This window comes from Pezoporus wallicus, unplaced genomic scaffold, assembly GCF_028554395.1.
Source record: "Pezoporus wallicus isolate ANWC-B61680 ecotype Strahan unplaced genomic scaffold, APGP_CSIRO_Pwel_v1 contig_12477, whole genome shotgun sequence".
Lineage (NCBI taxonomy): Eukaryota > Metazoa > Chordata > Aves > Psittaciformes > Psittacidae > Pezoporus > Pezoporus wallicus.
The window spans coordinates 118,017-142,860 of NW_026638222.1; the positions used below are offsets into that span (position 1 = coordinate 118,017).

A 24,844-nucleotide genomic window follows, 5' to 3' on the forward strand; every position below is an offset into this window, starting at 1 on the left:
CCTGCACTGCCATCCCTCCCTGCCCTCTCATCCTGCCTGCATCCCACTGCCCTGCCTGCGCGGCTCTATTTCCCTTCCCTACCCTGCCTGCACCCCAGCGCCCTGCCTGCATCGCTCTGCCTCCCTGCCCTATCCTGCCTGCACCCTCAGTGCCCTTCTTGCACGGCTCTACCTCCCTTCCTGAGTGCGCTGCCTACATCCCTCTGCCTCCTTGCCCTCCTGTCCTGCCTGCACCCCGGTGCCCTGCCTGCATCGCTCTGCCTTCCTTGCCTACCCTGCCTGCACCCGGTGCCTTGCCTGCATCTCTCTGCCTCCTTGCCCTCCTGTCCTGCCTGCACCCCGGTGCCCTGCCTGCATCGCTCTGCCTTCCTTGCCTACCCTGCCCGCCCCTCCCCGTAGCCCTCTGGTCTCCTCGATGGCCCCGGGACCGGAGCTGCCGGCGGAGGTAGAAGGGGCCGTGCCCGGCGTAAGGATATATAGGAGCGTCCGCGGAGCCTCCACGTAGCCTATACGTAAAGTATACGTGTTGGAGTTAACAAAAGTTGGGCTGCAAACGCGGGGCGGGGGGGCCGGGGAAGGGGGGGGGCGTATTTCCAAGCTCACCCTGCTTATTGCTAGCAATCGATCAGCAAGGATGGCAATTAAGAGCTCATTACCATATATGCAAATCTAGCAAGCCCGCTCCGCAGGCGCGTAAAGTGGGGGGGGGGGGGGGGGGGTTGAGCGCCTCGGGGGAAGGGCAGCGGGTTTCGGGTCGGGAATCGTGGGTTTGAAAGGATAGGAGAGGGGAAAATAGAGGGGTTTTGGGGGTGTCGGGGTGGGTTTAAAGGCAAACGGAGGGGCCGCGGGTGCACAAAGGACTCGGGGCTCGTCCGCGTCCCTGCTTTGAACGTGGCCCCCAAAACCGTCATTTAAAATTAAAAATAGCAATAAAATTCCCTCCTTTTGGAAATAAACTCCCCGAGGAGCTCCCCAAAACCCCGAGCCGGTGCCCTGCAGGGAAAACCCCGTTAATTCGGTCTAAAGGGGTCCCCGACCCCTCGGGGGGGCTCGGAACGCTCCCAGCCCCGGCTCTGGCACCGAGAGGAGGATTTTAAGGGGAATTAAGGACTTTTTAACGTTTGATTTATAGAAACCCCCACTTTAAGAGGGTGATTTTCCAGCGCTCGGGCTCGATCGCGCGTTCCCCCGTTGCAATGAGGAATTAACCGTGATTTCATGGGCATCGTCGCGTTTTCGGGGTCTATTTTTCGCTTAATAAGCGCAGATTAGGAGCGAAGCCCCCCTGATATTTAGTAACCAAGGCTGGGGGTGACACCACAGGGAGCGGGTGTCCCCCCCCCTCAGCAGCGTTTTCCACCAGGGTATTTTATGAACTTCCAGCCGGGTCTGTGCTTCCGTCTTTCTATTTGGGGGAATGACTTTGTGTTCCTCCTTCCCCAAGCCCGAATCATGCTTTATTAAAGGTAAATAATGCTCGCTCCGAGTTGGACTCCAATTTCCTTCCCTACTTGGGATAGATGGTTTTTAATTCCCCATAAATAACGTTTTCTCCCCGCTTTAATGTAACGATAATGAAATGAAAGCCGGGAATCGATTCCTTCCCCTCAACAGGGGTTTGGGGATGAATAAGAGCTATAAAAACACCCGAAGTGAACAAACCCATCCCGAGGGCTCCGGGGGGGGGGAGACCCACACATTATCGGCCGCAGCAGCTCCACAAGCCCCGGTCAGTCCCTCTCCGAGCCGGGCCAGCGCAACAGCCCTGAACGGAGGTATCCGCAGCGGGCTCTGTCTTTATTCCTTCCCCTTTTCCCCCCGTTTTCCCCCTTTTTTAACTGGGAAAAGCCCCTTTCCAGCGGCCGCATCCGCAGCTCGGCAGCTGAACCGCTTGTCCCGGCTCCATCCAGGTCGCTGCTCCCCGCATTCCTCTGCCTCATCCCTCATTAATTCCTCAGCTCCCAGGACTGATTATTTTACACACATATTTCCCCCCCATCCCCTTCATTTATTTACTGCGAATGGCCCAAAATGGAAACCAGCGCCAGGCTGAGGGATCCTCCTTTATCCCGGGCATCTCCCTTCCATCGCATCCCAGATTTTGATTTGATTCTTATTTGTATTTAGGGAATGAAGCCGCCAATTTCTACAAATCTCCTGCGAGTTTTGGAATGGACCGAGCGGTGTCTGGAAAAGGGGGAAAAATCGATCCAAATCCCCTTCGGTTCCTCCTCTCCTGGCAAATCCACAGTTCCCGATGAGGCGAAGCCTTTTCCCCGTAAGCCCTCACCCCAGCCCCGGCGGCTCTGGCATCACTTCACCACCCGCGGGCGAGGACGGCGGCTTCGCCCCCCACATCATGCTCCAAAAAATGGGATCATTTCCACTTCCCCCCTTCTCATCCCAAAGCAGCAATTCCCAAAGTGCCGGCAGCCGGAGGGGATGTGCCCGGCCCCTCCGCACCGCAAGTTTTGGGGCGCAAAGCTCCGCTTTATTTTCTCTTCTATCGAACTTTAAAGTGGAGGGAAAAAGAGAGGGAGATCCATGCCGGCTTTCCCGGAATTCCCCCTGGAATGCCTGCGGGAGGACTGGCTCCTCCGTCGGAGGGCACCCAGCCCTTCCCCACAGCCGGAGTTCTTTTGCCCTCCCAGCTCCCATCCCTTTTGCACAGCACCAGGGATCCCACACGGGCGTTATTTAGGGAAAAACAGGCGGTTTCAACGGATGCTTTTCTTTAAGCGACCTGATGATGGGAGGCGAATCCCTGGCTGCGGCGAGGCGAAAGGGATGATCCAGGAGGATTTTCTCCACGGAAAACCGGGATTTTCGGTGCTCGCTGCCCCAGGAGAGGGGACCCGCGGCGCCCCGCGGGACTTGCGCGCACCGGAGCCGCGTAGCCCTTACCGTGATGCAAAAAAAGCCCCCATCAACCCCAAAGCAACCCCTTAATTCTGCCCAGAAACGCGCCCATCGCTGGGCACAAGATATAGCGGGTGCTGGGGATGTCCGCCCGTCCCGTCCCCCCCCCCAAGGCAGGGGTGCAGCCCCCCCCCCGGGTTTAATGTCAAAGTCTTTGCTCTATTTTGCGCAGCCCCCCCTCGAGCCCCATCCCCTTCCCCGCAGCCCCATTGAGGCCACGCACAACGGGGAGCTGCAAAGGGGGTGCGCCCGTTGTGAATGCACCAGCAGCATCCCCAAAGCGGCTCAGAAAGCCTTGGGGTGCACCCATCCCTTCCCCACATGTACCCCACTTGCGTGTGCCCCAGGCATGCAGCCCTTGTGAGCATGCAGGGTGCACTTACCCCGCGTGCAGGACACGCAGGCTGCGGTGTGCGCATGGGGTGCATACATGGCTGGGTGCACATACGTGAACACACGTGCACACACCAGCTCCATCCACCCAAGCACACCCGCAGCGAGATGCTCCCCGTGCCCCTCCGTGTGTGGAGGGGCAGAATAGCCCCCCCAAACTGCTCTGCCCATAGGAAGGGATGAGCCTTTTGCTGACTGGTGCTGGGCACCAGGGAGCATCTCCGAGGCTCTGATGCCTTTGCAGGGTGCTGAGAGCCTTCAGGGCCCTGGCATGGACCAGCCCTGGTGGGATTTTGAAGGGAAATCCCTTCCTTTTTGCCTATCAGCTCCGTGTGGGAGGCCTCTTAGAAGCGCATCTTGCTGATACCCAGTGATGGTCAGATACAGGGTTTGGGTCGCAATTCTCCTTGTGGAGAATTCCTTCAAAATCTGGGCTGTCTGAGCTCTAATCTCATAGATCTGGGGGGGAAGGAGAGGGGTTTGGAGCTGGTGATTGCCAAGGAAAGGTCTTTGTCTCACCCACTTGTGCTTTCACTGGGCATTCTCGCAGTGCCACGGCTGCAGCATCCCCCCAGACAAAGACAAGTGCAACAAAAGATGCTTTTTGGTTGTGTGCTGAAGAGGACAGGAGCAAAGAAGCTCCAGATCTGGCCCTAGGGCTGGGCCAGCCATGGACACCCTCACCCTTTGCTCCATCCTCACCCACCAGCACCCACAGGGAAACAAATCCCTTCTCCCTGAAAGCCTCGTGTCCTCCTCCTGCTTCTCCCCACCATTTCCTACCTCAGGTGGACATTGGAATAGTTCACCTAAAAGGCCAGACCGCAGCCGGATGCCTTCAGAAGCACCCCTATAACCTGGGAGCATCCGAAGGGAAGCGGGCTTGGAGCCTGGAAAGAAGGAAATTCATTTCTATGGGATTATTTGGGCCTTTTGGGATGTTTTCCCAAGCCAACAGCAATAAAAACCCACAGCAGACACCCCCCCCCCCCTAACCCCACCAAACCCAACCCGAATGCAAATATTCCCTCTTCCCAGAGCGGAGGGGAGCTCTGTTTTGTCTGGATGGAATTGGGTGAAGTGTTCCCCCGGCACCTACCCCGGCTCCCACAGCTGCCCGACGCACTCAGTCCAGCAGGTGCCTTTTCTTCTCCTTCAAAGGGCTTTGATGTGGACAGCTCTTTTGGAGAATGGGTTTGTTAGTAAGAGATGCCTGGCACGAACGCGGCCTGATTACAGCCCTGCTCGTTAAAAACAGCTTCCCTAGGTACTGAAGGGGATAACAAGGATATTTCAACATTCCCAGCGTGCACCTTTAAGCGGCAGAAAATAAGGGAAATTGCTGCCGTTTAATTCACTATTGCTCCTTTTGAACTCCCACTGGCTTCTCCCTGCAATTGTTCCCTTCGCCGGAGCTCCGAGCCGAGGCTCGATGGCAGCGGCATCACAGGGCCGGAGGGATGGGAGGCACAGCGGGACCGGCTTCCCCGTGCGGGAAAGGGGCCGGGATCCACTTGGATGTCGGAGGTTTCCCACACCAGGGCCCACGGCCCCGTTGAGAATTCCTCTTGGATTTGGGAGCAGCGTTCCCTTTTTGGCTCTACCTCGCAGGGAGCTTTTTTTTACCCCCCAAAACGAGAGCAGAAAAGCCCACAGCTGGTGTTGGGGGATGAGCCGCTCTCCCATGTTCTGCAAAGAGGGAGGGGGGGGGAAAACCCACCCTAACCCTCTAATTTTAGATGTTCTGCAATGCTTACAGCATGCATCCCTCCAACGGCCTGGCACGGGGGCTGGTTTCCACCCCAGCACAAGGAGAGGAAAGGAGAACTCGGCTCCGCTGCGATCTTTTCCATGCTCTCGCCATGGATATCTCCCCCTTTCGGGGGTCTTTCGGCCCTGGGAAGGCCCTTTGGTTAATAGTTACAGATGGCAGCTCCCGGGCGGAGGATGAGGCCTATTTGGGGTAATTTGCCCACATTTTGGCTTCATCTGCTCCTTTCAGAGTCTCTGTCCCCAAAAAAGCAGCTTTTTGCGGAGCGTTGGGAGCCCTGCAGATGAGCCCCCGAGTCAGATCTGTTATTTAACAAGAAGTCCATTATTTCCCAGCTCTTTGGCCCTCAAGACCTGGATCTTTCCCTCTATGGGGCTGTGCCTCCACCATCCTGCATGCGGCTGGAGCCCACAGCTCCATCCATCCTAACCCATGATCCTTCTCCTCCGAGGTTTTAGACCCAGACCCGAGCAATTCCTCCTTTTCCCATTTAACCCCCAAGAAGCAGATCCAAACCAGCACCTAAACGTGTGTGTGTGTGTGTGTCGGGGGGGTGAAAGCGAAGCCACAGCATCCCCATCCTGAAAGGGGGAAACGATGCACGGAGGCAGGACAATGCGGCTCAAAGGGCCCGGCGGGCTGCAGCCCCCTGCTAAAGCCGAGCCTTAGGGGAGGGCGAGGGTCTCGGCTTACCCGGCCTCGCATCAAAGTCTCCTCCATTGGAGCAAATAACCTTTATGTCCAGGGCCTAGCAAAGTTTGCTTTCTCCCTCCAGGGTTAGGCACAGCAGGAGCAGAAGAGAAAGCAAGGGCTTGTAGGAGGCTCCCTGCGCATAATAACCTCAGAGGAGTTTAGGTCTAAAGACTAAAAGGCTCTATTTACTTTCAGTGACAAGGAACAATCTAAGCAGATGTCCTTTGATGGGATTAGTTATTAATCCTTGAATCACGGGTAAATGGGAAAATGATCCATTCTTTGCCGCAAAGTCCTTTACTCGCCGAGGTTTCAAGGCTGGGCCGGAGGGTTGTTAGCAGGAAAGGGCTCGACCTGTCCTGGAGGGGCTCTGGGGGCCGGGTTTGATTCCCAGTGTAGTTTTTACAGTTTGTGCCCTGGAGCGTGGAGCCGAAATGAAGGGAAAAGAGGAGAAATCAACCCAAACCCGCAACGCCCGAGGGAAAGGGGGCTGCTCCCTCCAAGGGCTGAGAACAATGCGACGTGTCAGACAGTTCTCAGTGCAGAGGCCCGGATTCCTCAGGTGATAATGGTGATGGTGGGAATGATAACAGTAATAATAGCAGTAATAATAATGATGATGATCTCATCCTCAACAACAATAATAACAATAATAATACAGCCCCTATAATGATAAACCCTATAATAATAGCACCTAGAACACACCTATAATATCACATATAATAATGATATCACCTATAAGAATATCATCACATGTAAGAATATCAATAGGTAGTATTAATAGTAATTGTTAATAATAATCGCCTATAACATCACTTATAACACCACCTATAATTATATCACCTAGAATAATGATATCACCTATAAGAATATCATCACATGTAAGAATATCAATACCAATATCACGATTATCATTAGTATCAATAATAAGAATAATATAATCATCACCTATAATGTATAATAAGCATCACCATGTCTAATAATAATATCACCTAGAACAATGATATCACCTATAAGAATATCATCACATGTAAGAATATCAATACCAATATCATGATTATCATTAGTATCAATAATAAGAATAATCATCACCTATAATGTATAATAATAATCAGCATCATGTATAATAATAATAATATCACATAAGATAATGATATCACCTATAAGAATATAATCACATATAGGAAAATAATAACATATAAGATACCAATATTAATAATATCAATATCAATAACATGATAACCTCCTATAATAATATCACCTATAACAGCACCACATATAATAATCAGATCGCTTAAAATAATGCTATCACCTACAAGAATATCATCACATAGAAGAATATAATCACATATGTGAACATCATAGCATATGCAAATAGCAATAACATCATTAATAGCATTATAATCGATAATATTAATGGTAATTATAATGTTAATAATGGAATTGTCACCTATAACAACACCTATAATGATGGTACCACCTATAAGAACACAACAGGATATAAGAATACAACCACATGCCATGCGCTCAGGAGCTGGAAGTGTGGGAAGAGCTGGTGAGATGCTCCGGGGTGTCTCAGGGGACCAATTCCCAATGGATATAAATCCATGCGGATGCTTCCTGGAGCTGTAGGCACGTGAGCCTCTTCCCAGCGCTGGGAGGGCGATGCACTCCCCAGCCAAAGCCGAAGTTAGTGGGAATTTCCCCATCTCTCAGAGCCCAACTTCCTCGAGCCAACATGAACTCCCAGTTGGGAAATGGAGAATTCCCAATGGAAAATTTCCTCTGCTTCCTTTTGATTTGTGGTCCCATTGCACAGAGCAGCGCTGGCTCCGAGGGGGGATAAACCAAGCTCTGATTGAAGCACCACACGGTGCTGACCCGCAGGACCCTCTCCAGGGCTACGGTCACAATTCCGACATCAAGGAATAACAGATAAACCCGTGCTTGATTCGGTTACAATTCCTTTATTGATCCTTTACTATTGTTTTACTGACCTTTTACTATTCTTTTGCTGATCTTTGACCACACAAAGAGTAGTTTCTGGCTGCAGGGAGTGAGCATCATATGTGGGGACACTGAGACCTGGATAATGTTTTAACCAAGGGTTTAACCAAGCATCCAGCCTCCTCCCTTAGACACTTGGAATGGCGTTTTCCAGCACGTAAAACAGTGGGATAATCCGGAGCCAGCTGCCTGCATTTGGGCAAGGGCCTGCAAGGAGCAGCCTATTGGAGGTCAATGGCTTTGGACTTCAAGCATCTTCATGGGATGGGGAAACTCCACGCTGGGAATGCTGGGCACCGCTGGGCAGCTCCAAATCCAGGCGTGCAGGCGATGGGATGTGTCCTTGCCTCCGCTGCGGGCCTTGCTGGCTGCCTGTTGCTCTCTGTTAGCACTGATGGGGTCCGCATAGGGGCAGCCCAAGGAATTCCCACCGGGATTGGGATCGGGATCATCGCAGCCGCGGCTCCCTGCGCTCTGCCGCCACCTGGCGGCCAAACGCGACCGTGCAGGGTCCCCATCCCTCTCCCCCCCACCTCCCCTCTGCTTGTACCAGTTCCCACCAGTGTCCCCCCAGCAGCTCCCCTGGTCCCAAAGACACCCCACAGAGAGCCAAGGCGGGCAACGGGGACCCCAAACCGTCCTCAGGCGCTCCCGCTTACCTGGTATCCTCGCTGGCAGCCCAGCAGAAGTCCCACCTCCAGGCAGAGCGAGGCTTTCCTTGCTCTAAAACCAGGCTCACGAGGAGCAGGGGATGGTCGGACACCCGCTGGGAAAGGCTTTGACTGGGAAACGTGGGCCTGATCCATAGGGAGCTATAGCAAGGGCTGTCTCGGGGTGTCAAGCAAGCAAGCAGGGATGGGAGGCATCAGAACTTCATCTCCCCACAGCATCACAGGGGAGCCATCACCCAGCCTTAGGGCTGCTGGTGGGGTACACACAAAGCCCGGGGTGTCCCAGGTCCTCAGACTGCCTGGATCCCAGGGACAGGGATGGGAGACTTGGGGACAGCTGAGGAGGAAAGCAGGGGCCCGGTGGCTGCCCCAGATGTACCCCACAGCCCTGGGTGCTGGGACAGCCCAAGGCCCATCCCCACCTCAGCAGGAGCTTGAACCCAGGAAAGAAAGAGCCAGAAGCAGCGGAAATTATCAGAAACGTGTATTTTCTTTTCTTTTTTTTTAATAGTAAACCTCTTTACAACAAATATAGTGAAAGAGTTTCCAAACAAAACTCATAAGAATTTTTCATGGTAATTATTATCATCATCATCATCATTTTTTTTTAATATATTTTTCTTTTTTTTTCCTTTTCTTTTTGTTATTTTTTTTTCCTTTGTTTTATCTTAGTGTGGAATATACAATAACGCATCACCATACAGCACGAAAGAAAAAGGGACATCGGAAAACCAAACCGGACGCCTCAACCACGGGCTGCAGTCCCTGGGAAGGAGCCACTGATTGTCAAGGGTGCGGGTCGGGAGCAGGGATGGGAAGGGACAGGGATGGGGGTGATGGTGTCCCCAGCACTCGGGAGGTTCCCAGCCAGGTCAGCAAATACTCAAGATGGAATTAGGCAAAGATCCCGGTTCCAAACTCCATAAATCCTCCCTTGCAACGCTGCTGCTTGGCAGCATCCCACACACAGCATGGGGCAGGGGGACACCCCGGTCCCCTTCTCCATGCACGCAGCAGGCTGCCTCCCGCTCCGTACCGCCCATCCCGTGAGCATCCCAATCTCGCCTCGCACACGCACGCACACGTACACACACACACACGTGGAGGAGCATCAGGAAAACGAAAGAGGTTCAAAAATAGAGAGATATATATTATAGATACACAGTTCATCCTTTTTTTTTGTCCTTTTTTTGTCCTCTCTTTTCAACTGCTTCTCAGAACAATAAATAAGCTCCTCAGGGGAAGTGCACGTCCTGGTTCGCCTCTACCTGTGCAGCATCCTTAGGGGGGAAAGAAGGAGAAGAGCTGCTTGTGCTGATGCAGACCGAGCTGTGCAGGGGATCCCATTAACCCCATGCAGAGGAGCTGAGGAGAGAGGGATTTCTGCTTTATTCCCTTATTTTAGTGCATCCTTTAAAGGGTCTGTTCTATCTTACCAAGACGGTTGCAGATGCCCCGGAGTATGCTAACACCTACCTGCTTTACTTGAGCTATGGGGAGCTTGGGGGTGGGAGAAGACTGAGGCCCCGACCCGGAGGCCATCCTAGGAGCCGGTTGCCAATGGGATTTAACAGCACAGCCGCAATGGTCCCACTTGGTTCAGCATCCCATTCACCTGCAAACAGCTTGGGACGAGCCGTGGGGAGAAGGGGAGTCGTGGCCTGAGCTTGGTGATGGGGCTGCTTCCTCCCTTAGCCTTGAAGGCATTTGCTGGGAGCCCTCAGCGACATCCCAGCATCCATCCCATGATGGGGAAAGGATGCTCTGTACTGCTCTGTGCTGTGGTTAAATGCAGGGAGGGGGGAAGCAGCTCTTGCCCTTCTCTGCCTCTCCCCACGGCATCGGGATGAGGATGCCATAAAATCCCCATCGCTGCCTGCTTGGAAGATGCGGCGAGGTCTGAGCCACACCACCCTCTTCTGGCTTAAAGGAAGCATATTCCAAAGAGGACTTCGCTCAAAACGGAGCTCCAGAGGGACAAACTGAACATGAATGGGTTTTTCAGCTGCTGGGGAATGGAGGGGAGCTGGGGCGACCACATCCATTCCTCTGAGGTCCCCTCTTCCTGCTGGGAGCATCCCTGTGCACCATGTACCTCCCCATTCCCAAGGCTCCCACAAAAGCTGTTCCTGCGTGGTGCTGAGCTCCAGGACCCATAGGCAATCCGGGAGCCCTCCATGGAAACGCATCCGTGGGGCTCAAACCATCACCGGGCTGGGGCATGGCAAAGTGGGGAGCAGAGAGGGATGGGGAGGGGGCTACGCGGGAAGAGCCAAGAGGGGGGGACAAGAAGAAGCTGTACAAGGCGGCCACGGCCGAGGGCAGTATTATTACAATATACTCTGACAAAAATAGAATCTCATTTCATAGCAATACAACAAAAAGGAGCTTTTCTGCCCTGTTACCACCGCTGACCGAGTGAGACTCGCTATTTACATGTACAGTAGCCAGGTTAAATACCCCAAGTGGAAGAGCAGAGGGAGAGGAGGACAGAGAAGGGAGGCTTCGGGCAGGGAAGGGCGATGGAGGCGGTGAAACCTAACACTTGGTTGAGCTTTTCCACGTTAAAACGACAAGAAAAGGGGGGAAACAAAAGGGGGAGGAGAAGCGAAGTGGGCTGGGAAGAGGAAAAGGCAAAGGCAAATGGTGTGGGATTGGGAAAGGGAAACGAGAGCTGAAGCCCACGGTTCCAGACTCACCCCCGGCCCCAAGAGAGGCGGATGGGGATGAAGTTTTGCCCCTTCGGGTGCTCTAAACGCCCCAAACAGCTCCAAATTGTGCCTCATCCGGGGGGGAATGCAGGATGTGGCACCGGGGGGAGGCACAGACAAGGTATGGCTGGGGAGATGCAAACTCCTTCCCTGTGCCGAGGGGTCCTGCTCGACCTCGGCCACTTCCAGCATTCCCGGTGCCAAACTTCCCAATTCCCAGCAAAAGCACTGGGGGGGAAGCACAGGAGATGGAATTTTCCATGGAAAATGGAGGGGGGGGGATGTAGATTTGTTTTTTCCCTGCTTTGCTGAGGTTTGGGGGGGAGGAAGAGGAAAATGAAGGGGGCAAGGAAAGGAAACCGTCTTTCTCCTCACCCCGCTTTCCCCCACGGGACCATGCACAGCCCCTTGTGACAGCCCCAACAACCCTCAGACCCCCAAGCCCGGCAGCAGCCCCATACACACGGCAACAACCCCCTTCCCAAAGGATCTCCATCCATCCTCATCCAAGCCTCCAACGCAGCCGGGCTCTTCGCCATCCCCTAAACCCACCCCATTTAGCGGGGGGGGGGGCACCCCAACCCCTCACACCAGACCCTGTGTGATCGCTCCACGCTGCACTGAGACCATCCCCATCCATCCATCCTCATCCTCAACACCCTCCAGATGCACCCCACGCTGGTATCTGCGGCTCAAGGCATCGCTTAGGGTCCTGCTCCATCCCCATGTCTCCTCATGGGGATCTCCTGCCCCATCCTGCGGCTGCAGCTGCAGAACCAGCCCCCGCGACCTCCTTCCATCCTCCTCCTCCTCCTGCACCAAGCCAGGGTGAAGCCCCGGTTATCCCAGTGCACACCAGCAACAGAGCCCCCATCTGCTCCTGGTGCCCCCCCCAAAGCACACGGCCATACCCCCCCCAACGCTGCTCTCCCCAGCATCACCCCACCAAGGGGACACCATGGACCCAACCAGCCCCATCCCCATCCCCACCAGCACAAACCCCCCCCAAAGGAGCCAGCCTCGGCTCTTCCAAACCCTGGGAAAGACCAGCCTTCCCGGGATGGGGGGGTCACAGCCATCCCCCCCCCCCCCCAAACGCCAGCATCCCAGCTGCATCCACCAGCGCCAAACCCCCCCTTGGCACTACGGTGCCCCCATCACCCCATAGCGAGCAGTGGGGTGCTATGGGGTGATGAGTGGTCCCCATGGGGTACCAAAGGGGTGATGCTGGTGGAGGAGAGGGGGGGGGGGGGGGTCTATGAACCACCCCAGCTTACCTCTGCCTACGGCCCGCGGCGTCGAGCCCCGGTCGCGCGCGTTGGGGAGGGATCCACAAGAGATGTCAAGGAAGGTAAAAGATCAGAAACAAAGACTTTGGTTAAGTAACCACACTTTTAGAAAGGGATATATCATTTTGGAAACATTATCAGTGCATACTTCTTAATATGAAAATATACACAATTGTATTTCATTCTCCAAAAAAAAAAAAAAAAAAAAGGAACAATTAAAAACAAAAGCAAACTAGCCCAAACACAATATATTAGCTTTTTTTTTTTGCCTTTTTGTCCTTTTCTGCGTGTTTTCTCGTCCTCCTTCCCAAATTTGAACGCTACTTTGTTCAGGTTACACTTTTTTTGGCTTTTTTTTGGCTTTTTTTTTTTTTTTTTTTTGTAAAGTTTTCTTTTTTTTTTTTTTTTGCTGTTTCTTCATGCATTTTACACCTTTGATAGCCTTTGAGAATAAATAAGCTCCATTTTTGCTTCCACATCTCTAAAAACTGCAGCATTTTAACTATTGTCATTGAAATCGTGCAAGGTTTTTTGTGGGTTTTTTTTTTCTTTTTTTTTGCAACACCCCTTTTTAAAAAATGGAAAATATTTTTTTTTTTGTCCCAAACTCAAAGAAAAAAAAAAAATAAAATCCAAGAATCCCAACTTAAAAAAAAAATGACCCACGATTGTAACTGTCAACAGTACAATGAGCACGAGAACAGAAAGGGAGACCCGGAACGGGCCTCGAGGAGCACAAAGGAGGGTGTTGGTGTCTTAAGATTGTCGTTTCTCTCGTTGTCTTTTGAAAATTAGGGGGAGTTTTTTGGGTTTTAAAGTCTGGGGGGGGGAAGGGGAGAATGACCCGGACACAAAAATAAGAATATAACCCTAAAATAACCCCCCAAAATCAACGCTGCCCCCCCCCTTCCTGAAACTGCATCACCGCGATGGTGAAGCTGATGCCGGATGCGAGCCCGGGTATCCCTGCTCTTCCCACGAGCTGTACTTGCCCGTGGCATCAACCCCAAGGGGATGATGGAGTCCTGCCGCCGGGATGCTGCCGATCGGCGGCGCCGGGTGGATCGAAACCCGCGTCTCCACGGAACCCAGAGCGTTTTTAAGGCCTGGGGTTTGTGGTCTTTTCCATCCGGGCTCTCAGCTTCGGAAGAGTGAAGTCGGGAGGCAGGGCATGAGGTTCATGAGCAAAAATGGAGGGGTGGGGGGGGTGTTTTGGTGATGGTTTTTGTGTCCCCCGCAGGGATGCTCCAGCGGCGCGGATGGCGTCGAGTGCCAGGCGGGTTTTCCATGCCTCCTTCCCGCCGGGATCTCCGGAGCAAGCTGCTCCCCAGCGGGGCAGGACCCCCCCTTTTGGGTTGGGTTTTATTTCCTTTCTCTTTGTGAAGGAACCCCAAAATCAAACCTATAAAATGAGACCAATGAGACGTCGATAATCCCACCTAATTTCCAAAGCAAGGCCGTGCAAAGAGCTCAGGTGCGCGTCCGGCATCGCCGGCTCGGGAAGGGGCCAGGGGGGTCAGCGTAGGCGAAGGAGGAGGATCACGGTCCGCAGCGTCTCTCCCGCTTCCCGGATGGAAAACCGGAGCTGGAGGGAGGGAGATCTGCTTCTGCCGCCGGTGCCGAGCTGGCGTCTTGGAGGTGAGAGCTGAGCATCTCCCCGGGATGCAGCTTGGGGAGGGAGGGATGCGGGAGGGGGTTTGACCACATCGAACCTGCCCAGAGCCGTCCCGAGGCTCGACGGAGCATGGGAATGGGAGAGGGAATTAAACATTTACCGTTCAAAAGGAAGAAAATCATCAATTGGACAAACTCTGTGGCAGCGACTGGCTATTTCCAAGGTTTCCATAGGGAAATTTGGCTTGGAGACTCCCCCCGGGCAGGGATTTCAGGGCAGGATGCTCAGCCCAAGCTTTGGTACCTGGGCAAGGTTTGGTGCGAGCTGGCACCGGTCATGGGCTGAGCACAGGCTTCCCTGATGCCAGTGCTGAGTCTCAGCCCGAACCAATTCCATCATCAGGGAGAGAGGGAAAAGTCAGGGTAGGTGTTGGCTCTGAAGGGATGCGCCCTCTTCGGCTCTTGATTTTCACCCAGTGTTGGGAGGATTTCCTCCAACCACTCACTTTTTAAGTGATCCCTGTTCATAATAAGCAACGTTTTGGGTGTTTTTCCCATTAGAAACATTGGGAAAAACGCTTGGTTGGGAAAAGTGGATAAATCTCCATAAATCTGCTTCTGGTTTGCCATCAGCACCACGAATCAACGCACAGAGCTGGCCAACGGAGGCTCGGGGAGGGGGATGAATCCCACCGTGACTTTTTGCTCCTCTCTCCTTGCACTGCCTGGGGGGGAAGCCCAGCACCGCTCCTGGCTCCCAGAGCCCATCCAAAGGAGCTGTTTGGCAAAGGTGGCATCTGGGCAGGTTTGGTGCCGGTGGCGCCGGTGCGGTGACAAGGACGGGGACGGGGATGGGGACCAGCATCCTGGAGGAGAGCGCCTGCAGGGAGAAAGCCCGTCTCCAAACCCTCAATCCCTAAGCTGGAGGCTGCATCTTGGGCTCAGAGAGAGCTGAGCAACATGAGGAAATTCCTTGAGTTTTCCTCCTTTTTCCCTCCACTAAATCACTCCATTGAGACTTTCCTTTCCACCCAGTTCACCTTTGTCTTTCGAGGCCTAGAAGCCTTCAGGCCAAACCCCAAAGGATAACGAGGTCAGCTGCATCTTTCAATGAGAATCACGTATTCCTGTTTTTCCAATTTAAAGCTTTGTCCCGTGTGGGATGGGAATGGGGAATGCATTTTTACAATGCATTTACCAATCCTGTTTGGTAAAACCTGTGGTTTTCTGTAAAAGCAGCATTAAGAATCACAGAATCCCGGAATGGGATGGGTTGGAAGGGACCTTAAAGCTCATCCAGCTCCCACCCCTGCCATGGGCAGGGATACCTTCCACTAGAGCATGGTTGCTCCAAGCCCTGTCCAGTGGGATGGAAGTGTCTAAGGAATCCTTCCTCTCCAAACACACTGCACCCAGGCAGAGGCCAGCCTTTGGGAAAGGATGACCGGAGTCTGAACACGGTTGTGGCCCGGAATAGTGGAGTTCCCTTGGGTGCTGCCTGCATCGACCTCATGCAAACAGGTTTAAGCCTCCCAAATCTGCCTCTTCCTCCTTCTTATCCCTTTTGATTTAGGAAAATCAGTGCCTGCCAAAACCCTTCAACCTTCCTGAGAGCTGGATCACGTCCGAGCCGCCCTCCCCTGCACACTGGGCCTGGGAGAGCCCCAGCACTGCGCTTTGGGGTAGCCTCTGTGCCCCATCTCCCCTCCGAGCCCATCCTTGTTGCAGGCGCTCTTCCCTAGGGATCCGGTCCCACCTCCCGAGGGGGACCAACATCCCCCCATCTTGCACTCAACGGGCCCCCACCGCCACTACGGGGATGAGCATCCCCAGCTGGTTTTGGGCAGGACTCAGCCGTTTGACTGGCATCCCTCCCTTCCCAAAGCACCCGCTGGCTATTCCCAAGCCGAGGAGCGCCGCTATGCACTGCGCGCGCCGCCTGCTGCGCTAGGATGAATGCCTACAGAATCCTAAAGCTATTTTTCAGGCAGTTTATGATCATTCCCCTCCCACCCCATCCCATCCCATCCCATCCCATCCCCGGGACCCGTCTCGCCCCATCCCTCCCACCCCTCCCGCCCTTGCCCCGCGGCGCCAAGGGATGGCGAGGAGCCCGTTATGTGACCCAGGTATCCAACCGCATGCGCTTCACGGAGGGGCTCTCGCCCTCGGGCTCGCTGCTGGCTCGCAGGAGGCCCAGGGAGGAGCCGAAATCGGGGCGGGCGGGATCATCCCGCTCGCTGCTGCCTTCGTAGGAGCTGGTGTTGCTGCTGAGGCTGTCGACGGGCGAGCGGCCGGTGGGCTCGTGCCGGGGCTGGTGGGGGAAGGTGCTGAGCGGGGTGGCAGTGTTCCTCTCCCGGTTGGGCGAGACGGGCTCCGACTTGATGCTGATGTTGGGGTTGGTGTTGACAGTCAAAGTGGTGGTGTGGGATAAGTGACTCCCTTGTCTGGGCGGCCGGGAGGCAGCGGGGGAGAGGTTGGGAAAGGAGGAGGAGGGGAGTGGGAAGGGAGGAAAGGGGGGAGAAAGGGAGGAGGAGATAATGGGAAGTTGCTCGTTATTATCTCTGCCGTGGCCTTTTAGGTGCCGGAGCACAGAACTCATAACCCGCACCCGAAGGAATCCAGAACGGCCAACCTGGCTGAGATTATGAATCTGATTCCACGCTAGATTTGGACTCGTGGTGAGAACTAGGGGTTATGATGACCCCAGGAATCACAATCCATGAGCTCACCATGAAACAGTCACTGCCGCGCCAGGATCAGACCCTGCACAACTCTAACAGGCAGCATCAATTGAGTGACCACTGGTACCCATTATCAGAATCATTGAGCCAAAGGATGGGTTGGGTTGAAGGGGCCTTAAAGCTCATCCAGCTCCACAGGCAGGGACCCCTTCCGCTGGAGCAGGATGCTCCAAGCCCCTGTGTCCAACCTGGCCTTGAGCACTGCCAGGGACGGGGCAGCCACAGCTTCTCTGTGCCAGTGCCTCAGCACCCTCACAGGGAAGATTCTGCCTAAGATCCCACCTCCATCTCCCCTCTGGCAGGTTAAAGCCATTCCCTCTGTCCTGCCCCTGCATCCCTTTGCCCAAAGCCCCTCTCCAGGTTTCTTGTCAGCCTTTCACTTACATTAAATTCCCTAGTGATACAGGAACCAGATGCTGCTGCGGCTGCTGCTGTGGCTGTTGCTGCTGCGGCTGCTGTTGCTGCTGCTGTTGCTGCTGCTGCTGCTGCTGCTGTTGCTGCTGTTGTTGCTGCTGTTGTTGCTGCTGCTGCTGCTGCTGCTGCCAGGCAGAGATGTTGCCAAGGGACAGCCCCCCGGGTGAGCTGAATGCTGGCAGCGAAGACAACTCAGCGCTCGGCAGCTGGTAATCTGGAAAGGAAGGAGCCCTTCGGTCACTTCAATGTCAAAGCTCCTCCAGCAGAGCCCTGAGCACTGCGAGGAGATGGAGACCAGAGGCACACACCAGCCACGACTTAGAGAGGCTCAGCTACTGCAGGGAGTCACACAGGGAGGCTGGGCACTGGACATCCCAAACTGGGTTGGGTTGGAAGGGGCCCTAAGATCACCCAGCTCCAACCCCTGCCACGGGCAGGGACCCCTTCCACTGGAGCACACTGCTCCAAGCCTCATCCAACCTGGCCATACTCATTGCTACTCCCTGCCCTTTGGTCTTTTACATCCCAGGGTGGTTCCCAGCCACAAACCTCACCACAGGCTTCATCCAGCCTCTCCCCATCTCCTTCTTCTTTCACAGCCATTCGCCATCACTCCCAAGAGCATCCCACCATGGTTCGCTGCTCATCACCACTTGGGTTGCAGGGATGCAGCAGCCCCAAGCCCCCTTGTCCCTCCCAACCCTGTGTGCCAGGAGCTGGGGGCTCGGCTACCCCAAAGCTGCTCCATCCCACCACAACCCTGACCCGCTGTCATTAGAGCTGGCAGCTAATGAGGCATCTTCTGCCAGCCTGATGATAGAGTCATGGAACGGGTTGGGTTGAAGGGACCTTAAAGCTCACCCAGCTCCAACCCCTGCCACGGGCAGGGACCCCTTCCACTGGAGCAGCTTGCTCCAAGCCCCTGTGTCCAACCTGGCCTTGAGCACTGCCAGGGATGGGGCAGCCACAGCTTCTCTGGGCACCCTGTGCCTCAGCACCCTCACAGGGAAGGATTTCACCCTTACATCCATCCTTCTTCCATGATCAGGACATGGGGCAGGCTCAGGGATAGGGGGCAGGCCAACAGCCCCCCTGCCCCACGCCCCCGCGGGCAGCAGAGGGCGCTCTCCGCCCACCGCCGGCTCCCACCTCCCTCTGGTCCATTCCCCCCCCACCTTTGCATGGCGTGGGGCGGGGATGAAGGATGGGGGTGATGCTCTTCCCGAACATGGAGCATCCTGCTCCGGTGCAAGGTGTCCCTGCCCGCGGCAGGGGTTGGAGCTGGAGCAGCTTTAAGGCCCCTTCCAACCCAAACCATTCCCTGCTGTGCCCCCCCTAGTGCCTCCTCCTGCTTTCTCGCTCTGGGTTTGGGCGTCCCCACCCCAGCGGGGCCCCGCTCGCCAGCAGCAGCCGAGCACAAAGAGGTGGCTGCAAAGGTGCTGAACCGCTGCCAATGCCGCGGGCTGAGCCGAGCACACCCTGAGAGAGGCCCAGGGCCTGGCTCTTCGCCCTGCGCAGCCCTTTCACCCCCCCAGCACCAGCTCTTCTGGTTGAGGAGCTCCTGACACCCACTGGTTATGGCAGCCTCCACCAAGGGCAATGGCAAGAGCTGGAGCCACCCCATAGACTGGGTTGGGTTGGAAGGGACCTTAAAGCTCCACGGGCAAGGACACCTTCCACTTGCTCCAAGCCCCATCCGACCTTGAACACTGTTAGGGATGGGGCAGCCACAGCTCCCCTGGGCACCTCAGCACCCTCACAGGGAACACGATCCCATACCTCTTTTGTCACGTTTCCCATCTCAGAGCTGAGAACAGTTGGGTTTGACCCAACCAGGCTGCAGAGCAGCCATGGGGAAGGGCAAGCCTGGCCAGCGAGAAGCTCAACATAACCACACAGCTCCCACCCAATGAATAGGATAACCCCGGAAAGAACAAGCCCCAGCGGCCCAGGCTTGGAGCTTGCTCAGGGCACCTGCAGCCTCCAGCAGGGTTTTCGTGCAGGCGATGACAACCCCGATAACATCCCAGCCACCGGCACGGAGGGAGCCCGCGTGGGATCGCTTCCGTGCCTGCGGTCACTGCAGGAGGAAAACCAGCCCGGGGAGCTGGAAGCCAGCTCCTGTCCCCACGCGGAGCGGGAGCAGCGCGGGGCACAATTACAGCCTATTTTGGGCCCTTGGGCTGGTGGAGCCAGGGCTGGGGCTGCCTTGCATGGGGTGCAGGGGGGGAGAGGAGCCTCCTCGGCACGCATCCTGTGGGCTACACCTACTCATTAGGAGAGGGAGTTCCCAACGTGCCTATTTCGGGCTCTTCCAGACAAGCAGCTTTTGACATCGTGGCTGCTCTGAGCCCCAGTGAGCTATGGAGGACATGCAGCGAGTCCTTAAGGTCCTGGTGGATGGGTTGCAGATGATCCCCCTCCATTCCCATGGCCCACAAGCAGGCTGGGTTGCATTCCTCCCAAAGTTTTAGGGGCCCCGACGCTCATTTCCATTAAGCCCCTATTACAACATCACCCCCAGCTCTCAAGAGCATGCAGATGGGTGGAGCTGTAATTAGCACCCACTTAAAAGCACCTTCACGCTGCCAGCACAGCGCAATGGGCTGCAGCGTGACCGACTCCTGCCCTCACAGCCCTTGAGCATGGGACAGGGAGCTCTTAGGGGGCTCGATACTGGTTCTCCCCTTGATTTCGATGCGGTGAAACCCTTGGCAGTGAGCCCCAGGAGGGATGATGGAGGTGAGGAGGGAGGGCCGGGCGCGTGCTTGCAGCAGCACCTACCCCTTGCCCATCACGAAAGGGCTGCGGGCTCTTACCTGTGTTGTAGGCTGTGGGCATGGCAGAGAAAGGCAGCCCCTGCGTCAGCAGGCTCGGGGTGGCCACGGAAACAACCGGTGTGGTTAAGGAGTGAGCTGCCTGGGAGCCACCCAACCGCTGCGTGTTCTGCTGGGGAAGCAAAGGGAGAAGGGGTCAGGAGCCCGGTGCATTGCACTTGTTATCCCCCCCAGACCTCAGTCTGCAGCTGCATCCCCCCACTCCTCTCCAGGCATGCACCAGGCTGTGAAGCATCCGAGGCTGTGGGACTGAGCAGGGCCACTCCTCACTGCAGCAAGGTGCAAACCACCCCATCACATTGGGGGCCCCTGTGATGTTCATCTGCAGGTCACTTGGCATGGGCCTTAGGTCACCTTGGTACCCAGGGCTGGGCTTCACCCCAGGGACCCGCGATGCCCCTGCATGCACGGAGGGGATGCCTTGGTTTGCATCCGCCCTGGGGTAAAAAAGGGTGGAAGTTCAGGTTGGAGACAAGGCACAAGCTCTTCCCTGTGAGGGTGCTGCGGCGCTGGCACAGGGCTGCCCCATCCCTGGCAGTGCTCAAGGCCAGGTCGGATGGGGTTTGGAGCATCCTGCTCTAGGGGAAGGAGCCCCTAGGGGCTGGGACTGGAGGAGCTTTAAGATCCCTTCAACCCAGCCCATCCCGTGGCCCCCGGGTACCCTTCAGCAAGCCCAGTGCTCAGCCCCCTGCCCGCTCAGAGCCCTCCTGAGGTTTGGGGGACTCGGGCATTAGCAGGTCCGCTATGGAAAACTCCTGCCCTTGGAGCTGTGCACGGCAGCCTCCCCCCAGCCCCATGGCTTTCCAGGCAGTGACGTGGGCACATCCAGCCCTGTTTACAAGGCAGATAAGCTGCGCTGTCTCTGCTGAGCTGATTTAAATCGGCCTCAAGAGGCTTGCCTCTAAGCTGAAGCACCCCGGCACCCGTCACCTCGTGAAGCCCAGGGCAGCGCCCAGCTTAAATCAGTGCCTGGCACTAGGCTGCCTGCATCCCCAGAGCCTTGTGGGGCTGGCTGTGGGTTCATGGCCACGCAGGAGCCGCCTGGGATAAGGCTGGAGGCTAAAACCCCTGCCCTGGCCACCTCCGGAGGTGAGAGCCCCCTGCACCCACACGCTGCCTCCCCAGCACCCATTGAAGGCGATTACCGGCGCTCTAATTGCTCAAGCCCTGGGGCTGCAGGAGCAGGTTTATCCTGGCCCCTATCCCGCTGGCAACCACCCTGGGCCATGGCCGCAGCCTGCGGGTTAAGGAGGCTGCAGGGAAATGCCTTCATGGGGGGCAGAATTCAGCCCCATCCCGCTCCTGCCTGCGCCAGAGCCTGAGCTAGACCAGCAGGATGCGGCCCCACAGCCCCTTTGCCCCCCGGTAGCTGCTTTTCCTGGGAGAGCACGGGCATGGGGATGAGTCTGACCACAACCGAGGGTTGGGATGAGGGGATGCTGTTGAGCAGGGGGGTATCAGCGCTGGGAACGGGGCAGCAACCACCCCCCCCTATATTTACACCATGAGTGCGGGGATGCCAGACCCGGATCCGCATCCTGATTCATGCAGGAAGGATGCTGAGGGTGTGCACACTGCCCCAGCCCCACACTGTGCCCCTTGCAAAATGGTCCTGGTTGCAAAGTGCCACGCAGGAGGTGAGCCCATGCATCACCATGGGCTTGCTGATGGGATCCTGCTCCAGCCCTTGGATGAGGGGCATAGGGGGGACACATCCGGACACCCTTAAAGGGCTCAGAGCCTAAAACCGCACCCCAAAAGCAGGCAGGGCAAAGGGTTAAGGGCAGCGCGAGGGGCAGCTGACTCATCCCTGTGTGTGTGAAGAGGTGGGAGCTGCCATGTGGAGAGATGTGGTGTGTAGGTTGAGCAATGTGGAAGGAGCAAATCCAGGGAGAAGGTTAACGGAGCAAGGCGAGGGGGGGGATCTGCACCACGAGGGGCGAATCCACAAGGACAATGCTGGGTTCTCCCCTTCCCAATCCAGCTGTGCCGAGGTCCCTGTCCCCCCTGCCCGGGTTTCATCCCCCCATTGCCACCTCCTTGCGCTTCCCCTCCAGGCAGCACCCAAGCCGGTGAGCTCAGCCTAACAATGAAGGCTGCTCATGCCAAGCGGGCTCATTCCTTGCCTGGAGCAAGCTGCTCCTCCTGCTCGGAGACAGGCAATGCCCTCTGGCAGCGGGACTGGTGACATGGGAGCAGATGGGGAGGCGGGAGCTGCCTGCTTCCACTCTGCGCATGGGGAAACTGAGGCACGAAGCGGCTTGGGAGGGGGTTTGAGGCACGGAAAACAGCACAACTCAAGGCTGCCAAAGCTTCCCCCTTGGCCAAGTGGCTCCTCGCAGGCTGCCAGAGGCATTGGCTTGCTCCTGGGCTGCTGGAGAGCGTTTCCCTGGCTGCTCGAGCTGCATCCGAGAGCAGCGCTCGCCCTTCCCTCGCTGCGCTGACCTGGCGCCCATCTGCCTTGCACCAGAATAGCAACAGAGCAGAGTGAATCATTGCCACAAACAAGGTGGCATTCACTTTGCTGGCACGGGAGGGCAGAAAAACCCCCCAAAGCCATTAAAAAGAACATGGAACGCTGCCCCCCCTGCACAAAGGAGGTTTGGGGGGAGGCAGGAGGCAGCCAGTGGCTTTACATAATATCCTTCGTATGGGAAGAGCCTGATTTCCTCCCTATCTCTCATGTGGTGGCAATGGGCCGGGTATTCCCGGAGGGCAAAGGGAACAGCGTCCACCCCCTGTGATGGCCCCATGCCAGGGCAGGGTGTGGGGACCAAAGGGACAAGCAGCCCATGTCCCATCCCAACCCGTCCCCCCCTACCCCAGCCACGATGCTCATCTCAACAGGGAACTCACCAGAGCCAAGTGGTCCTCAGTCTGCGCGCCGGAGAACAGGGAGAAAACCAAGAGGTACCATTAACACCAACCAGCACCACCACGCTCACCAGCACCGCGCCCTCGCCGACCACAGGGCACGTACTGGTCATACTGGTGGCCAGCACAGGGCTGTTGGCATCCTGTTCTGGAGCCTTTGGGCCACAACAACCCCCTGCAATGCTCCAGGCTTGGGGAAGAGCATCTGGAAACCGCTCACGGAGCTGGGGATGCTGATGGATGGGAGCTGAACGTGAGCAGCTTGTGCCCGGGCAGCCAAGAGGCCACCAGCATCCTGGTCTGGATCAGCACCAGTGTGGCTGCGGGGCCGGGGCAGTGGTTGTGCCCCTGTACTGGTGAGGCCACAACGTCCCTGCAGGCGGTCACGTCACAGGGCCCTCAGTGCCATGGGTTAGTGCTGGTCTCGGGGAACGGGTCGGACTGGATGAGCTTAAAGATTGATTCCCTGGTTCCATAAACGGGAACCCAAGCCCCATCCCGCTCCCAGTGCGACGGCAGGGAAGAGGCGCCCGCGCTGCACCGGCTCCGTCGCAAAGCCCCCCCTGCAGGGTGCCTGCTGGCACGGGACACGCTGCCACCGCGGTGGCCGGGCTCTGCCTGGGCACTCACCAAGTGATGCATCAAGCCCTTGCCGCTCTGCGAGGTGATCACGCGCAGATCCGGCTTGCGGCTGTTGCTGGCGAGCTGGGTGCCGTGCGCCGGCGGCGGCGGCGGCGACTTGGCTGGGATGATCTTGCCCAAGCTGCTGCCGTTGGACACGGGAAGGAGCCCCGGGGAGGCTCTGGCGCTCACGTAGCCGTTCCCTGCGGGAGAATGGGCGCCAGAGAGGATGGAGGTGAATGCAGGGCGCTGGGAAATGGATGCCCCGTGAGCAGCGCGGCACTGGGGCTATGAGCTGCAGCAGCGCTGCAACGGGGCTATGAGCTGCAGCAGTGCTGCGATGGGGCTATGAGCTGCAGCAGCCCCACACTGGGGCTATGAGCTGCAGCAGTGCTGCGATGGGGCTATGAGCTGCAGCAGTGCTGCAACGGGGCTATGAGCTGCAGCAGCGTGGCACTGGGGCTATGAGCTACAGCAGTGCTGCAGTGGGGCTATGAGCTGCAGCAGCCCTGCAGTGGGGCTATGAGCTGCAGCAGCCCTGCAGTGGGGCTATGAGCTGCAGCAGCCCCACACTGGGGCTGTGAGCTGCAGCAGCACTGCAGTGGGGCTATGAGCTGCAGCAGCCCCACATTGGGGTTATGAGCTGCAGCAGTGCTGCACTGGGGCTATGAGCTGCAGCAGCCCCACACTGGGGTTATGAGCTGCAGCAGCCCTGCACTGGGGCTATGAGCTGCAGCAGTGCTGCAATGGGGCTATGAGCTGCAGCAGCCCCACACTGGGGCTATGAGCTGCAGCAGTGCTGCAATGGGGTTATGAGCTGCAGCAGCCCCACACTGGGGTTATGAGCTGCAGCAGCCCTGCACTGGGGCTATGAGCTGCAGCAGCCCCGTGTGCCCCCAGGCTCCCCAGAACCCTCCTGCACACCAAGCAGGCTCAACCACAGGCCCAGGGCAGGTACCTGCAGCCTCCCCAGCACTCAGATGCCTGCAGCGGGAGCATCCTCCGCAGCACGAGCAAACCAACCTGCCCCAAGCTGCCTGCAAGGGGCAGCTCCTCGACCTGCAGGAACCCACTGCTGGCACTGCAATACCAACCAACAAATGAGAGAGGCCTGATTTGCAGCAAGGGCTCTTTACACTGCTCGGGCAGGGTACCGGGGCCCTAGCAAAGGGGGATAATTCCTGCTCCGTTCACTTTTAAGGTCTCTTTATGGCACCAGAGCAGCAAAAAAAGGGGGGCTGTGGCAGAGCGAGGACTCAGTTCACTGCTCCCACTGCCCCTTTGAA

At 56.5% G+C, this 24,844-nt stretch overlaps 1 protein-coding gene and 1 long non-coding RNA gene across 13 annotated transcripts in view; one reads left to right on the forward strand and one right to left on the reverse strand.

Moving 5' to 3' along the window:
• The first annotated feature begins 352 nt into the window (after window positions 1-352).
• On the forward strand, window positions 353-9,385 carry LOC130599502 (uncharacterized). Of its 2 annotated transcripts, none has more exons than XR_008972246.1 (3): window positions 353-512; window positions 6,185-6,338; window positions 9,127-9,385. It is a non-coding gene; the product is annotated as an uncharacterized LOC130599502 (long non-coding RNA). The 2 variants fall into 2 exon arrangements; XR_008972247.1 differs by lacking the exon at window positions 353-512 and adding an exon at window positions 5,679-6,034.
• Window positions 9,386-16,168: 6,783 nt separating this feature from the next.
• Window positions 16,169-24,844, reverse strand: part of MEF2D (myocyte enhancer factor 2D) — a 59,398-nt gene continuing 50,722 nt past the window's right edge. For 5 of the 11 annotated variants that reach the window (XM_057409993.1, XM_057409988.1, XM_057409990.1 and 2 more), the window contains 5 exons: window positions 23,568-23,761; window positions 22,920-22,940; window positions 20,046-20,175; window positions 17,197-17,440; window positions 16,169-16,515 (listed from right to left, as the gene is read on the reverse strand). In XM_057409993.1, coding sequence (XP_057265976.1) covers window positions 16,185-16,515; window positions 17,197-17,440; window positions 20,046-20,175; window positions 22,920-22,940; window positions 23,568-23,761 — 920 coding nt within the window. In that variant the 3' untranslated portion in view covers window positions 16,169-16,184. The remainder of the gene's footprint in view (window positions 16,516-17,196; window positions 17,441-20,045; window positions 20,176-22,919; window positions 22,941-23,567; window positions 23,762-24,844) is intronic. The other 6 variants (XM_057409998.1, XM_057409996.1, XM_057409997.1 and 3 more) reach the window with 3 other exon arrangements.